At 52.2% G+C, this 16,874-nt stretch overlaps 1 protein-coding gene across 1 annotated transcript in view; it reads right to left on the bottom strand.

Moving 5' to 3' along the window:
* The window catches only part of WDR70 (WD repeat domain 70), a 163,590-nt gene that overhangs the window by 5,444 nt on the left and 141,272 nt on the right, over positions 1 to 16,874 (bottom strand). The window contains exons 15-18 of the mRNA XM_036410445.2: positions 8,672 to 8,772; positions 7,079 to 7,158; positions 5,061 to 5,177; positions 3,013 to 3,175 (exon numbers count right to left, since the gene is read on the bottom strand). Coding sequence (XP_036266338.1) covers positions 3,013 to 3,175; positions 5,061 to 5,177; positions 7,079 to 7,158; positions 8,672 to 8,772 — 461 coding nt within the window. The remainder of the gene's footprint in view (positions 1 to 3,012; positions 3,176 to 5,060; positions 5,178 to 7,078; positions 7,159 to 8,671; positions 8,773 to 16,874) is intronic.

Below are 16,874 nucleotides of genomic sequence, written 5' to 3'. Positions count from 1 at the left end.
TAATTTCTATATTAAATATAATATAGGCGCTTGCTATTTTTTTAAACCCTGAGGGAAATACTTTTGTTATGTAATATGTCTTCAGTATGAATCTTTATAACCAAAATAATCTATTATGGATGTTTGAATTTTCTTAAGTGCAAATCATCTGTGGTCTGTTCTGAAGGATTACTTTTGTATTATTACAACACTTATGTGGGCAGAATAAACACCATAGGATGCAAATCCCCAGCCCCAGTGCACAGACTGAGCTTGTTGGGGCGGGATCTAGAAACCTGCATTTTCAACCTCTCCATGCCCACCCTCGTCTCTGACACAGCGGGCCCACAGACCCTCTAGGAGAAACGCCGGCTCCACATAGGGCGTGGGCCGTGATGATGGGTCACCAAAGAGTAACGCAGGAGCAAGTCATGCTTCCCTGTCTCGTGCTGACACAAATAAAGCTTCATGCACTCAGAGAGCGGCCTCTTTCAATACTGACTGCGAATGCACCCCTGTCGGGGGATGGTATTTGATATCCACATATCCGCAGATCCTGTGTCAGAGCAAGCACGCTCGGGGCACATGAAAGGATTGAACCGGCTATGAGGGCGGCTCCTCTGGCAGGAAGAGGCCCCGCTGACAGAGCTGTCAAGCTGTCAGGGCTGGCAGGCCAGGCTCCCGCACACAGCCCGATGTGAGGTAAGCGAATCGCAGGCCTGGTCTATACCTGCCCTCTCCCCAGCCAGCCCTCTCCCCCTCCCTCCAGCAGCAGCTTTCAACAAGAAACCGTAATCGAATCTGCCGTGTGTGACTGACCAAGAGTCCTCTGTGGCCTGCTGTGTCTCAAACTCCCACGCTGTCACCCTGCCAGGGCCAGAAAGGAGGCCCAAACACTCCGCCGACAAATGCCAAGTGTGCAAAGACTCTGCGAGCATCCCTGCAGGATGAAGGTGCGTGTGTCCATGCACAAGCAGAGGGGCTGGCTGTGCTTTTCTGAGAAAAAGTGAGATGCAGTAAATCTTCATTTCCTCGCTGACAGAAGTCAATTTCAGGGAAGAAAAACAACCAGACACACATTCTCAGTTACACTGACCTTTAGGAGAGGATCCTTTTAAATATTCGCTTCCCTTCGAGCACTCTGCCACTTGGCAGTAACCCGTACACTCGAGCAGGTGAGCAGAAAAACGCTGCAGCCCTGGCTAACACATGGCATGCCACGCATACGGTGCCATGAACTCAGCTAGCACGCAATAAACCTCAGGTGGCAAGACTGGGGGAAGGAAGGAGAAGGGAGCACCATGTGGCAGCAGCAAAGGGTGTCTGAGCAGAGATCACAGTCCATTTCTGGTTGTGATTCACTGTTAACTGCGATCTTGGGGCTTCTGTGTAGATAGCTAGACACAGAAACATACATGTGTGTATGTGTAGGTTCGTGTACATACACGTGTTCCCAAGCTTCGCCAGCTGAGAGGGCCTACAGGCAATGGCATTCCAGCAGCAATGAGGATAGCTAGCACCAACTTTTGGGAACCAGGCTGCCTGGAGAAAGGGCTCATTCTAAGACCGTGGCAAGAAAGACGAGGATGACCTGGGACATCTTGTGGTGCCAGGAAGTAGGAAAGTGCTCACAAAACCCAGGGGCGTGGTGTAGGAAGAAGGAGCCATTCCGAAGGAGAATCCATTGGCCAAAGCTGGAACAATGTGCGCAAAAACTAAACAGCAATATTGGCTTTTAACCCAGGTGATAAAGTCGATACTGGTATAAGTACCTGGAAAAAAAAGGAGTAAATGTGGAAAGGACAATTCTTGCTTTCAGGAGAATTCCTATTAATAAATGCAGAAGAAAAGCGGGAACTAGAAAGTTACCACTGGGCACGCACCACAGCAATCGCTGCTGCAGGCAAACATGGATGGATGATAAAGAGAGAGCCAAGTCTAAGGAGAGACAGGATGTGCATCGAATTAAAATATCTCCCCCACGAAATTGTTAATTCAAAACGTAGCAGTAGAGAGCCCGAGACGTGGAGAGCCCGAGGACACGTCACTCAGCCAGCAGGCACAGTTGGCATCACCCGCCAGAAGACACGGTGACTGACAGGAGGCCTGATATGATGCACTGAGAATGATACACCCCCTTGTGTTGCTTTTGCCAAAAATGCACAGTTTCGTTCCAATCATGATAAAACAGCGGACAAACTGAGAGAAAGTGTACAAACTAACAGCCTGGTGTCCACGGGAAGTGTCAAGGCCATGAGAGACAGACCGGCTGAGACTCTGTGGGACTGGAGGAGACTAAGAAGTAACAACTAAATGCAGCTGGGACCCTCGGTGGGATATTAGCGGGAAGATAAAGTAGGGTCCTGAGCTTACTTAACGGTATCATACCAATCTCCATCTGTATTGTGCTAGTTAACTGTGCTTTGGTTACGTAGGGTGTTCACATTACAGGAAGCTGGGTGAGAGCATACATGAATACTTGTACTGTTTTTGCAACTTTGTAAGTGTAAAATAAAAAAGTTTAAAGCCCCAATTCTACGCTAGTGCTTTTCTTTCATGTAAGTGTAGCTGGTTCCATTGCTTTAAGGGACACTGCACGCTCGCCCATGCTGGGCCATGTAAGGGAACTGAGCAGGCAGGCTCTCCGCTGTGTGTCAGGGTTACTCACAGGGACTGCTCCACACATGAAAGGCAGTCTTAATAACAGGCCGAGAGCTCCTCCCCTGCGTTTGCTTTCCCTCCTCAATTCAGATATCGCACACAGGCAGTGATTGTTCTATCACAGGCAGAATGGACTTCACATAATTAATGGGTTTACACTGGGCTGTAATCTGGTGGGACGGGCCTGGTTTGACAATTCACCACGTTAGAATCCCAAGACACACAGATGCCCGGATTTCGGAACGCTGGGTGCCTGGCCTGGTTTTCAGGTTCCAGGATAAAACACGAAATGGAGGCGTTAGAACCTCAGAGCAGCGCTGTCCTTCCCAGGGCGGTAAGCTAAGGACTTGCCCACATGAAGGCTGTTCTTACTTGGAATAGGCTGGGGAGACCCAGTACGGGTTGTCCTCCGCGGCCTTGGCGTGGCGCAGGATGGCCTCCCGGGGATTGCTGTCGTCGGTCTTGTCCAAAGCGATGTTCTTCACGATGTATGAGGACAGGGTGCCGCCGTGGGTTCCCACCCGGCCGCCACGACCTGTTCGAAGGGAAACACCCATGTCAGGAACATGACATGTACAACAACCTATCAGTGTGCCCTGTGCAGGCTCTACTTCTGACAAGGCTGAGACACAGTCGGCGCTGGCTTCCGCGGCGCCCGGTTAATGAATGACAGTCGGGCTGGAGCTCTGGAGCGACCCGGTTTTTGTCCATCCCCCCAGAACCTGGGGCTCCAGCGAGGGGCTCAAGTTCTTCAGACTTGTGTGAAGTGCACAGATCTCAGCAGTGCCTGAGCATCATCCTTTCAGCTTCCCTGCATGACAGTCACAACCAAAGCAGCAACACACTGACCCTCAACTTCCCCAGCACACTGGTAAATAGGGCATATTTGTTATGTCTCTCTTGCTTCATTTACATAATGATATGGATGTTGGAAGAATTACAAGTAGTTTGCCATGTATATACCTTAAAACATTCCTCCGGTGTGAACATTTGAAATTCAATTAATAAAAGTAACCAGTATTTGTTAGATGCCATTCATATATTAGAGCTTCCCATCTCCCAAGGCCGTGGTAGGGAGAAAACAAGCAAGCTGAGCACACTGACTCAGCAGTCTACACTCGCTGCTCTGGGAGACAGAAAGCTTCCTACGACAGGGGGGTTATTCCCTGTGAGTCCCCAACACGCCTGACAGTCAAAAACGCAGGAAGACTGACTTTTTTGAAAGATTTTTTTTTTTAAGTGAAAAGCCAAACAGCACTAAAAGACTGATTTAGAGTGAGGTGGTTGCGGGGTCTTTAAGAAGAGATGAATCTGAATGGGGAAAGCTCAGAAGAGAGAGAAGGTTGTTTTCGATGAGCAGAATGGGCTGAGTACAAAAACATAGAAAGGGAAATGCACTGGGCATCTGGGGGCAGGAACGAACCAACAGCCAGAGCAGAGGTCCGGGGAGGAGAGGAGTGAGGTGCAGAGCTCAGAAGAGATCAGGGTCAGACTACCGAGAACTTCCCGTCTCTGGAAATGCAGCTGGCGGTGGGAAGTTTGGGAAGATCTGGGCAGCAGCAACGAGAATGCTGGAGGAGTTGGGAGGACAGCTGGTGTACGGAGCATGCAGGCGAGGTGGGGAGGAGGGTGAGTGATGGAGAGTAGGTGCCCAGTTAGTCAGAAGCATTTGTCAGTAATCCAGACCCTACTATTTGGAACTTTGATTAGGATGGCAGCAGAGAAACTCCGCTAAAAGTGAGATTGCTATGTGGTGTGTGTTCAGTGCTGAAGGGGCAGGCCACACAGATGCGGGTCCACAACTCGGGTTCAGATGAATGAACGTCGAAAGCTGTAGGCTTGTGAGCCTGGGACTGAGGAAATGCCACGGGGGGGACAGAAAGTGCGGTTCTGGTAAAGGCGTGTGCCGTAGGTGGCCGAGGCCGCTTTGCTTCCTTCCGGTACAGACTCCGTTACAACCTGTAAGGACTTGTATTCATCTCCCAGGGCACTGGGCAGCTCCATCTTACCAGCATGGAGCTAAAAGGATGGCCATTTTCTGCCTCGTGTGAAACCTAACCCAGCCTGGACTCCGGTCAAAGTGCCCAATGGTGCACACTAAGCCAACGCTGAGAGCCTCGGCCTTAGCAGTGGGTTCCCAGGAGCCCCAGATTTCCACCGAGGTCACCTCCAAGGCTCAAGTTAGAAACCGAGCTGACAGGCCCCGGCTTCCTCTCCACTCCTCACTGCAGCGCCATCCTGTCTGCCTTGTGCACTGAACTCTGCATCCTATGCCTAAGCAAAATCTTCGGACGCCAGCAAGGAAATGTCTGAAAACACCTATTTAGGAAATTTCTTGTGAAGACAAAGAAGCATCCAGGCCCCAGGATGGCCCCGATTGCCCAGCCTCCCCCCCTGCGGGCCGCGCCCAGAGCAGTCACCTGGGCCGGCCACCGGCGGCTCGGGCTTGTGGGACTTCAGGGGGTCCAGCCTGTCCTTCTCCAGCTGCTTCCTGGTGCTCCGCTGGCGGGGCTCACGGAACATCGGCAAGGCGTGAGCTGCGAGAAGTCACAGTTGAAGAATCTCATTATAATAATCAGCCTTCCACCCAAAGGCATAGCATAGCTAGGGCATGACTAACCGAAAGATGAAATGGAAGTCATAATGACAGCCCTCCTCTAATAACAAAAGACAGCCTTACTGTAACCAATTAACCGATTCTGGTGGAGACCAGACTCGTTGTTCACCTCTCCTGGCAACCAGTGGCACACAGGAAACGGCCAGAGACTGTCACGGAAACGCCGGTGGGGCTCCCCGTTTCCCGAGCCCAGGGGGGCAGTCAGAGCTAATGTCTGTGGTTTGGAGAAGATACATGTAATGGGGCCGCGTGTGCATCCTGCCAGCAGCCTGCCGCCAGCCCGAGGTCTCCTCAGATGCCTCAGAGGCACTGGAATCACTTCACACGTTTCTGAAATGTGACCACCTCTCAGGAGGAGCTGACGACACCGAGTGGCCGGAAGGGAGGGGCGCCTGACCCACTGAAACTGGGATAAAGGTTGCCCGAAGGCACGGACCGGGGTGCCCGGCTCTCCTGCCATGGCGACTGGATGGGCATTATTCCGACATCTCAGTGGGGCAAAGCCAAACCATAAAAATCAAAGCAATGCTTGTCCCATTACGGCTGCGTGTTTACTCAGTGTCAGAATTACATTTCAGAACATAAAAGGGCCTATGGGTTTAAAAGGGAAACGGATATTCGGGGGGAGAGGGAGAACATTTGGGAGCTGAGGGAATAAATTATCTTTTTGACCAGAAAAAGCACCTGATTTACTCCTTTGGATGTTTACGTGCAGATTAAAACCTCCTTACAAGGGAAAATGTCCCCAGAGGACTGGGAGAGGCAGGTTGGGGAATAACAGGAATTTAAAAGGAGCTTATAACATGAATAACAAAAATGTCTGCACCAACTCCAACATGCTCCTGGTACCACCACCACCACCACCACCACCATCACCACCGCTGCCCCCCTCCCGTCTCCCGCCAGCACCTGGGCCTGGGCCCCGTCACGTGCTGGTGACACGGGCAGCCTGCGTCCGGGAGCTCAGGGACACAGCGCCTCCCTGTTGGGCAACACGGCGCAGTATATTTAGGAGGGAACATAGCTTTTCACTTCAAACGGCTGAGGGAACTTAAGCAGGCCGCATGTAATTACAGGAGCCAGACTTTATGACCCCGACTTTAACACTTCTAGTCCTGCAAGAAGTGTCGTGGGATCCCTTCGCGACCATAAGTTCTGAGGGAGCTGGTCTCACGCCCTGGGCTCAGAGGAGAGGGGTAAGTCCACAGGGCTTCTGCCCAGGACAAGAGGAGAGGGGTAAGTCCACAGGGCTTCTGCACCCGAGGTGCCTCCCTGGCCACCGCCTAGGACCAGCCTGAGACTGAGGTTCTGGGACACAGAACTCTGCCACGAGATTGTGTGGCAAACCCAGAGGAGCCTTCCATCGCAGCGCCTCTGGGCCGGCGAGGGCAGGTCACAGGAATGCAGAGGGAGGTGGGGGAGGGCCTCCATCGGCCTCCCCCCCTCCCCTGATGAAGCTGTTGTCCAGCATCACATGGCGGTCAGTAATTGAACTGGACGCGCCAGCTCCCCTGATCCCAGGACCAGCACTCTTTCTTGTTTATTCTTAGAACAGATTGTTATTCTTTAAAAGGCTGCTACAGAGTAATGCATTAGTCTCCAACAGGCTTTTCCGTTTGGGCTGAAAGTTACATAAAATGCCTCCGTCTCGGTGATGAGTCACAGAAGCCCAGGGTGAGCGGCTCCCCGGCCGCGGTCCTGTCTGCGTGCACGGGCGCGCTGGTGGCATCGCCCGCGCCGAGGGCTCTCCTGCCTCCAGAGGCGCGGGCTCAGCACCCCCTGGAGCGGGGAGAGGATGTGAGAGACCAGCGAACGACTTACGGGTGATGATGTAGTCCTGGGTCAGCGTCTCGGCTTGCTTTGCCTTCCGCTGGGTTTTGACCACACACAACTTGGCTCCCCTGGGGAGGGTAAAAGCACAGGGTTTCCTTTACTTGGGCTCAGACACCGAAAGCTCATGTAGAAAGCATCAGACACTTTCAGGAACACGCTGTGTGCACCGGCTCACCACGCCCTGGACGTTCTCGGGGATGTGACAGATGGAGCCCCGTGTAAGAGGCCCACCGTAAGGAGAGCAAGCTGCTGTCAGTGGTTACTAGAGAGGGAAAGGGATGGAGAGGTAACTGGGAGCAGAAGGCTGGTTTAAAAACGCACAGAAATAACCTACCATAAAAATCTTAGGAGATAGAAATAATGTTAATCAGCCTTTTCACCGTAAAGGCCGGAGGTTCAAATTTCCGTTTCTGTCCCAGAGGGAAGCAGTCTGGCTGGTCTGGACCCCGAGTGACACTTGTGGGCATCTCAGACACAGGAGTGTGAGTGTCGCGCTGAGCTGCTGGGCAGCGCTGCCAAGGGGCTAAGCACAGGAATGCGGGGGATGAAGAAGTGTGCTCAGGACACCTCCTTCTTAGCAGCCCGAGCCGCCCACTGGGGAGAGGCAGACACAAACCAGCCATTTCCTAAAGGTCCTGAAGGCAGTGCTCCCCACAGGGGCGCTAGCAAATGGGGCTGCTCGCCTTCTCAAGTGGACTGGACTCCCTCTCATCCAAGTTATATTAGCATTTTCAAATTTTTTATGGAAAAACAAAATCCTACCTGTTCTGAAATACCACAATATGTACCTTTATTTTCTAGGACAAAAGTTCCAACCCTAATCCAGAAAGTTCTGAAGAAGACAAGACTGTCTGCTTCCACTCAGCCAAATTATGGCCAATGAATACGCTTTGGTAAAGGATGTGGGACCTCAAGGCAAGGTCTATGGGGGACTCCAGTGCCATGAGCATGAATTTTAATACTCGCTAACCAGGCTTACTCTCCAGAAAGAACCATTCAGAGAGATGGTTCATCCTTTTCCATGTCCATCCATGTCCATCTTTGTGCCCAAGGAAAATGGGCATGGACAGACTGGGCTTTAGCAAAGTTCTCTGGTGTGCTTACGCTGGGCATCTGGGGAGAGCCCGGGGTGGGAAAGTGGAAGTCTTTGTGCTGTCCCCTTCTGCTGGCAGGGAACCACCCTTCTATCTTATAAAAGGCAGACAGAGAGGGAACAAAGCAGACTCGCCGGCCCCATTTCCTGTCAGTGGCCAGCTCGCTGCCCTGTTGACCCCCTACATGCATCACCGCTAATGCCACTGCCCAGGGTGGAATGCAGAGTGGGCCGGCCTCCCCTGCACTCAGCATTTCAGCTAAAGAACTGCAAATCCCCAGGACACTTTCACTTTGAATTCTATCTGGATCAAGGGCGATACCCAAATCCTCTAAAGCACAATGCTGAAAGTCTGAGGCTCTCTCTGTGCCAGCTGCCTTTCCTGAAAGGGCGGATCCCCATCAAAGGAGGGAACGAGTGAAAGCAGGTGAAACAGGCCTTCTCCCAGTTGTTGTCATCCATCTACAGCAGGCGACAATGCCGAATACCTCTGACTCTTGTTGGGGTCGTAATAGACTTTCGCCAGCCCGTTTCCGGTTCCCACCATGATCTGGTTCAGCTTTGGATGCCACAGGCAGCGGACCACACTCTGAAAAGGAGAGGCAAGGTGATCAGCTAAGATGGAAAATCCCTGCTGGTACTCCCCTGGCCAGTTTACTAAACAGACTATCAACCTAGTGGCTGCCTCTGTATCTTTCAGGACATTTTCTTCTGAACCTAAGGAACTCCTGAGGTCCAGCTCCATTCCAGCACCTGACATGTGTGTGGCACCTGGTAACATGGGAAGATGTCCCTCCCTAACGGCCCTGACACCGCAGCGCTGGGCTTCCCCTCCGCTGCCACAAGAGGCTGGCATGTTGGAAAGCCCATCACATAACTCAGTCCTGCTGCCTCCGGTGCAGCTGGAGCTCGGGGTTTAATGCTTGGACACTCAGTGCGTCCCTGGGCAGCAGCCTGGGGCCAGGTGGTTATTGTTTTCGGCGCACAAGGCTCCAAGTCTCATAAAGCTTTTTCAGGGACAGCACATACTTGCAGGCACTGAAGAACACCTCCCTGTCTGTGAGATAAACCAGAGGACGATAGCAGAAGGAAAGCAGAGGCGCAGACACGAACCTAAATGAAAAGCTGGTTCAGAGGAGGCGCCGTGGAAGCTCTGATCCCTGAGTCCAGGCTGTGAGGGCAGTGAGCGGCGCTCTGGGTCAGAGAGCAGCTCGAGTTCTCAGTGAGAGCCACACCTGGTTTTACTTTCCGTCTGCAGTGGGAGGGCACAGGAGGGAGGGCCTGCAGGGGGAGGGCATAGGTGAGAGGGACTGCAGTGAGAGGGCACAGGTGGGAGGGTCTGCAGTGGGAGGGCACAGGTGGGAGGGTCTGCAGTGAGAGGGCACAGGTGGGAGGGTCTGCAGTGAGAGGGCACAGGTGGGAGGGTCTGCAGTGGGAGGGCACAGGTGGGAGGGTCTGCAGTGAGAGGGCACAGGTGGGAGGGTCTGCAGTGGGAGGGCACAGGTGGGAGGGTCTGCAGTGGGAGGGCACAGGTGGGAGGGACTGCAGTGGGAGGGCACAGGTGGGAGGGTCTGCAGTGGGAGGGTCTGCAGTGAGAGGGCACAGGTGGGAAGGGCTGCAGTGACAGGGCACTGGTGGGAGGGTCTGCAGTGAGAGGGCACAGGTGGGAGGGTCTGCAGTGAGAGGGCACAGGTGGGAGGGTCTGCAGTGGGAGGGCACAGGTGGGAGGGCCTGCAGTGAGAGGGCACAGGTGGGAGGGTCTGCAGTGGGAGGGCACAGGTGGGAGGGCACAGGTGAGAGGGCCTGCAGTGAGAGGGCACAGGTGGGAGGGCCTGCAGTGAGAGGGCACAGGTGGGAGGGTCTGCAGTGAGAGGGCACAGGTGGGAGGGCACAGGTGAGAGGGACTGCAGTGGGAGGGCACAGGTGGGAGGGCCTGCAGTGGGAGGGCCTGCAGTGAGAGGGCACAGGTGGGAAGGGCTGCAGTGACAGGGCACTGGTGGGAGGGTCTGCAGTGAGAGGGCACAGGTGGGAGGGCCTGCAGTGAGAGGGCACAGGTGGGAGGGTCTGCAGTGGGAGGGCCTGCAGTGAGAGGGCACAGGTGGGAAGGGCTGCAGTGACAGGGCACTGGTGGGAGGGTCTGCAGTGAGAGGGCACAGGTGGGAGGGTCTGCAGTGAGAGGGCACAGGTGGGAGGGCCTGCAGTAAGAGGGCACAGGTGGGAGGGTCTGCAGTGGGAGGGCACAGGTGGAAGGGTCTGCAGTGGGAGGGTCTGCAGTGAGAGGGCACAGGTGGGAGGGCACAGGTGGGAGGGACTGCAGTGAGAGGGCATTGGTGGGAGGGTCTGCAGTGGGAGGGCCTGCAGTGAGAAGGCATTGGTGGGAGGGTCTGCAGTGAGAGGGCACAGGTGGGAGGGCCTGCAGTGAGAGGGCACAGGTGGGAAGGGCTGCAGTGAGAGGGCACAGGTGGGAGGGCCTGCAGTGAGAGGGCACAGGTGGGAGGGTCTGCAGTGGGAGGGCACAGGAGGGTCTGCAGGGGGAGGGCACAGGTGAGAGGGCCTGCAGTGAGAGGAAACAGGTGGGAAGGGCTGCAGTGAGAGGGCACAGGTGGGAGGGCCAATAGTGAGAGGGCACAGGTGGGAGGGTCTGCAGTGGGAGGGCACAGGTGGGAAGGGCTGCAGTGAGAGGGCACTGGTGGGAGGGTCTGCAGTGGGAGGGCACAGGTGGGAGGGCACAGGTGGAGAATGGCAGGGATAGGATTAAGAGGAAAGCGATGAAATAGAAGTTGACAGGAACAAACAACCCGAGCTTGGTCCTACTGATCCCACTGGGATGGGACAGGAAATGAGTGGAAACCTCGATCCAACGTTTACTAACAACTTATGCCCCAAGCAATGTACAAGGACCAGGGCAGAAAGGTACATTAGGTACATTACATTCTAATAGTGAAATACCTTGACTTGATCTTTGATTTCTCATCCCTAACCCTCCTACTCTTCTGTTAAGACAGAATATCTGGAACTCTCTGCAGTCCCTTCTTATAAAACTTCTGGCTCCCGCCTGACTGGCAAAAAAAGCATGCATGTAGTTCAATGGCTACCAATCCTCCCCGAGACTGAGGAGCTGGACAGGAAGTGAAGTCTTCCGATCCATGTCTGACAACACCTGACAACAAAAGTGGCCTCAGCTCTGTTCCACCGACGAGGGCTGGTTCCCCTGTTGGTATGAGAGAAATTAAGGCCTGGGGAATTCCAAGACACCCAGCCACACAGGCAGTGAGCAGGGGCAGCAGCTTGCTGTTACTCTCCCTCCATGCCACGGGTGTAAAGGTCAGAGAGAGGCCACTGCCCAGGCCAGCAGACGGACATGAATGCTTTCCGGGGAGGCCCATTTAGACACTGCACCACTTCTGCTCACAGCTCCCTCTCGAAGCCCGCAGACACACACGCTGGCCGGCACTCACACTCCTTCCACATGGAAACAGGGAGGAGGCCAACAAGCGCCCTCGCACTAACCAGCCCTTCAGAGCCCATCCATCCCTGTGGCCACGAGTCCCCGGTGCAGCCAATGGGGCTCTGAGCAGCCAGGCTTAGGCGAGGGATACTTAAGGCTCAATTACCCTAAGACTGGTCATTAATCAAACACTACAGCGATTCCAGAACGTGGAATGAAGAAACAGAATTCAAAGTCAAAGGTTGGGTGGGCCTTTCTTGTTTATTAATATTTATTGTGCGTGTTTAGCTAACCTTCAGGAACTGTGCAGCTAATGCGGCCCGCACTTTGTCCTGTCAGGGAAATGCATCTTAGAGCAGAGCTGGCCCCCTGCCAACCCAAACAATCCCGGGACGGCGCGAGGCTGGGGGCGAGCGGGGCTGCCACGCCGCTGACTTGTCAAACAGACGTGCCGGGCTTTCCTTCACAGCAACGGACACGTGCCTGCGAGAAGCCGAGGAGCCATCGGAAGACGGATGAGCTACGACTACTTGAAAGAGCGCGTTTCCTCCATCAACCACCTAGCCACCCAACTGCCTGCGGCCTCTGTTCTGGAACAGGCGCTCCTGGATGGTCAGACCTCATCCAGGCGGCCAGCCCTCCCGGCCCTGCGGCAGGTGAGGAGAACACGTCTGCATGAGGAGCAGAGAAGAGAGTCCACAAGGATCAGAGCGAAAGCCTTCACGTTATACCTCGAGCTGCGATGGCAGCAGACACTATCATGCAAAGAGCTCGATTTTGAAATGAGTCTGCATATTTCACAACTACTTTTACGATTTGCTTAACTGCATTGATAAAGCATTTTATCCATTTCATCTAGTTCATCTGACGAAAACATGTGGGACCATTAATGGCTTCCCCTAACTGCCCAAGCTAAACTTCCCTTCAGCATACAATTCAATGTTGTCTTTCAAACCAAAGCCTACTTTCTGAAAGTAACGTTCGTGTTATAAACTGGCAGCACACAATAGTCCCAATCTGTCCCCAGAGAACTTAGCTCTGCGGCAGGCATGGGGAGACGCTAACTGGAGCTGGAAATCGTAAGCAAGATGACAAGAAGGAGTTCCTGACTTTACTGTGCTCAACACAGAGCTTCCTTCCCTGCAGACACAGGCAGAGGGTGGCCAGGGGAGAGGAGACGCTGTGTGAGCACGGCAGGGTCCAAAGGCCCGACAGGCATTCCCGAGTTAGCCCTGAGCACCAGTGAAAGCCATGAAAAATTCCAAATAATTTACTTCTGTGGCTTTGGGTTTACTTTAAGTGAAATTGTGGAAGCAAATAAGGAGAGGAGAAGGAAGCCAAGGAGAGAAAGAAACTTACATTTTAGGACATGTGGGAAGAGAACTACTAGGTATCTGGAATTTTATCTTATTTAAAGTAACGGAATCCTCACAACACCACTACAAAATTAGTAAACTTATTTCCATTTCACAAGAAAACAACAGAGGTTTGTCGAAGGGTGGGTAACTCGCCCAAGGTCACGACCTTGTACAGAGAGCAGCTGGGGGAAGCAGGAGAGTTTTTCCAAGTCTGATGCTTGTTCCCTCACACGACCTAATTATGCAAAGTCCTATTTCAGAAGACGGGAAGAGGGGTGCTGGAGGTTTTATATGCTTTCCAAACCGACCGAACCCAGAAGCAGATATCTTAGCAAGTTTATATTAAAAGGCAGATGGTATTACTAAAACCGTAAAGGAAAAAGCCTGCCACTGCCCGGCGCACTAATGTTTCTGTGGAAGAAACCGATGCCTGTGGAACGTCCCAGGCGTCTGCCACGCACGCATCCGAGCAGCGCGCACCCCACTGCCCGCCGAGAAGAGGCATCCTCCTGGGGTCCCATCTGAGCCTGATGCTGAATAGCCCCACTTCCTGAGCCTCCCCAGCCGCTGCCCCACTCTGTAAACCCAGCCGCATCTGGCCTGTCCTGTTTGCTTTCTGTCAGTAAGTCCACGGATGGAGAGGCGCGCTCAGGGATCCCAGCGAGAACAAGCGTCCGCAGGGTTTTCCAATGAAGAGCCGCACCTGTCTGTGGGGAGGTTGTGGGGAGACTGGGGCTTTGTTCAGGCCCTCCCCCCACCCCCGTCACGGGCGTCCTCAGGACTGCCCTATACATCGGCGTGGTCCTGTTCGTGTGTGTTGGTCCCCAAGGCGAAGAACAAAGATCGAGATGTTGAGTCCAAAACAAATAAGAGTCAGATGAAAACGGAAAAGTACTGGGGAAAGAACTGTCTCCCGATGTTCACAGGTTCTCTCTCCCAGAGGAAGAAAACAGCTTTCCACATGAAAACACAGAGCTGGGGAAGTGGAAGGGGGAGGTGGGGATTCCATACACCTTCCCAGGCTCTGTCCTGGCCCCCGAAGCCTTGCTCTTCCCAAACTTGGGTTATCTTGCCGCGTGCACAGGAAGTTCAGGAAGCAAACCTGTGCGTGAGCTTCGATCTCATAAACAAGACTCCTCAGCACCTACCTGAGCCCCACGAAGACCACCCTCGAATGGAAAGATCAAAGACAGACATTATCTGCTCTGCTCTGCTCTCTCAGTGAGCTCGCACCTGTCCCATCTTCCTCCCCCACTCCTCATACTCCAAGCACAGGACCACATCTGTGGCAACACACTGCTCGCTGGGAATCTTCTGTCTTCCCCTTCCCTGCCCTCCTAACCTCTGATCAACCAGACAGAAGGCCAAGGTGAAAGGGCAAGGCCAGAGCACTTCCAAGAAAACCAAACACGGACAAGCGTGGCTCCGCCCCTGCCAGAAAGGCTGGTTCAGATGCACAGGTGATGCGTTTAGAAAACTGTCGTCTAATCAGCAAATTAATTCTCACTGAGCCCCTAGTAAGCGCATGCATTAAAATCAGCCCACTTATAGCTTATGCTCTGAAATGAAGGTAACCACTGAAGCAGCCAGAATCTGGAATCTGGTAGTTGTCCTTGGCACTAAATGAATCACATCTGCATCTGATAATAAACTCGCCTAAAGAATTTCATCACAAGAAAAAGTTCTCGGAGAAAATGGAAAGTCTCTTGGGTAAGAAAATTAAACACAATTTTCTTCATCTAATTGAAAACACTAAATTTTAGTTTGGTCCAATCCTTGAAAAGAATTTATAAAGTCAAAGACAGCACAACTTATGGCTGAAGAAAATCTGGTAATTATTCTTATCAACGACAGTCTGGGAGCAAGAAGCAAACCCAGCCTGGAAGCTGGAGTCTACAGGGTGAGGGGCACAGGTGGTGGGTCTCATAAGCACAAGCCCAGAGGCCCCACCCCACAGGGATCCACTCAGAATCGCTACTGGAAGCACATCCCAGCACACAGAGAGCTTCCCACTGTGGGCGTGGGATGGGACGGGTGGTGGGTGTGCCAGGACCCGGAGCCCCAGACCTGAGGAGGGGTCTGGGGTGCCAGAATTCAGGCAAGTCTCTGCCAGCAAAGAGCTGTCTTATCCATGTACATCATGTATGCACAGAGCAGTCTTATCTGTGTACATCACATATGATCTACCCTGAGGACTGGGTGTGGAGAAGCTTGGGCAGCACTACCCAGCCCCTCTCTCAACCAAATCCACAGGGACCCAAGCCCTTTAGCCTTCTTCATTCATCAATAGTTAGAGATGGGCATAAAGACAAGAACCACAAATTCCTTGTGTATAGGAATAAGCAAGGCATAAGTGGATAGAACTATAATACTCAACCCCTAGCTACTAAATGAGGAGTATATGTGATCAGAGCTTGGAAGTCATTAAGTACATAAGACCAAAAAAATACAGGAAAAGCTAAATCTCCAAAGATGAGCTATACAGGATGTGTAAAGCACTATTTATCTTAATAGAGTATAGAAAGAGATGTTTCACAGCTCATGCTCCTTTATTTAGCTCTTTGGGAGTCTCACAACCCCTCCTCATACAGACACGGCCTTACCTGTCACAGCACAGAGGGAAAAGCACTCTCCGGGGAGGTGAGTTAATTACAGCCCTCTCTCCTCCCCACACCATATATAACAGTGAACTCTGGCCGGAGCTCCGCTGAAACAGCTGGGGAACTTATTACTGAAGACCATTCATCAGATGCAGGCTGGGAGAGGGAAAGTGTCACAGAAAACTCTACCAGACATAGTCTTCTCCTGGTCACCGCTCAGTGGGACAGAGCTGGGGTCAGGCACGAGGGCACTGGTTATTACTGTGTTATTAATATATGTTTATACCGCATTTAAAGAACAGTGTGTCGTTTGAACACCTTCAAACATCTACAAAATCAAGCTCTCCTTTTTGATATGTTACAGAGGAGTCAAATATGTCTATTTAAGGAAATATAGATAAGTTCAAATACCAATCAAGTAAAACACCAAATTCTTGTGCGGAGAAGGGGAAAACAGTTTCTGTTTAACCAAAAGGAAATGCTGGCTTCTCTACTAGAAATGAAAACAAAACAGTAAACAGAAAACGTTTCTTTGAAACTCCTGGCAACCACCTGGCCGGTGTGGCTCAGTGGTTGAGCGTTGACCTATGAATTGGGAGGTTGTGGTTTGATTCCCAGTCAGGGCACATGTCCGGGTTGAGGGTTCAATTCTGAGTAGAGGGTGTGAAGGAGGCAGCCAATCAATGATTCTCGCTCATCACTGATGTTTCTCTCTCTCTCCCCCCTTCCTCTCTGAAATCAATAAAAAATATTAAAAAAGAAAGAAAGAAACTGCTGGCACCAAGAAGTAGTAGATGCCTTTTAAGGTAGGATGTTACAAGATTAAAAGACAATAGAAAATGGATAAACTGCTCAACTGGACAAGCCCTCCTCCAGTCCTCATGCTCTGCCTTTGGTGATTTATGCAGCCTGAGGCGTCAAGTGGGGGGGCTTCTACCATGTAACTCCCCAAACGGGGCCACGGTCAAACAGGTGAGTACAGGAGAAGACATCTCCCTATGGGTTCCAAGACTGGATTCTGACAGCAAACAGGATTTCAAAGAAGAGAATGTTGATGGAGAATCAAAATAGCTGCACCAGAATTAAGTCTACTGGTTTACATCAATTTATGGGGTTTTTCTTTTTTAAAAGACTGGTGATGAGAACAGAAATGAAGTGATAAGTATATGAAAAGTCCTCGTTCTAAGAAGGAACAGTGATCAGACTTTTGATAAAATATAGTGACAAATTCCAACAAATAATCTTTACTTCAAAGCAGAGTGTGTTCTACAAAATAGAACCAGGG

Source organism: Pipistrellus kuhlii, unplaced genomic scaffold (assembly GCF_014108245.1).
Source record: "Pipistrellus kuhlii isolate mPipKuh1 unplaced genomic scaffold, mPipKuh1.p scaffold_m20_p_4, whole genome shotgun sequence".
Lineage (NCBI taxonomy): Eukaryota > Metazoa > Chordata > Mammalia > Chiroptera > Vespertilionidae > Pipistrellus > Pipistrellus kuhlii.
This window is presented reverse-complemented; position numbering and strand designations above follow the sequence as displayed.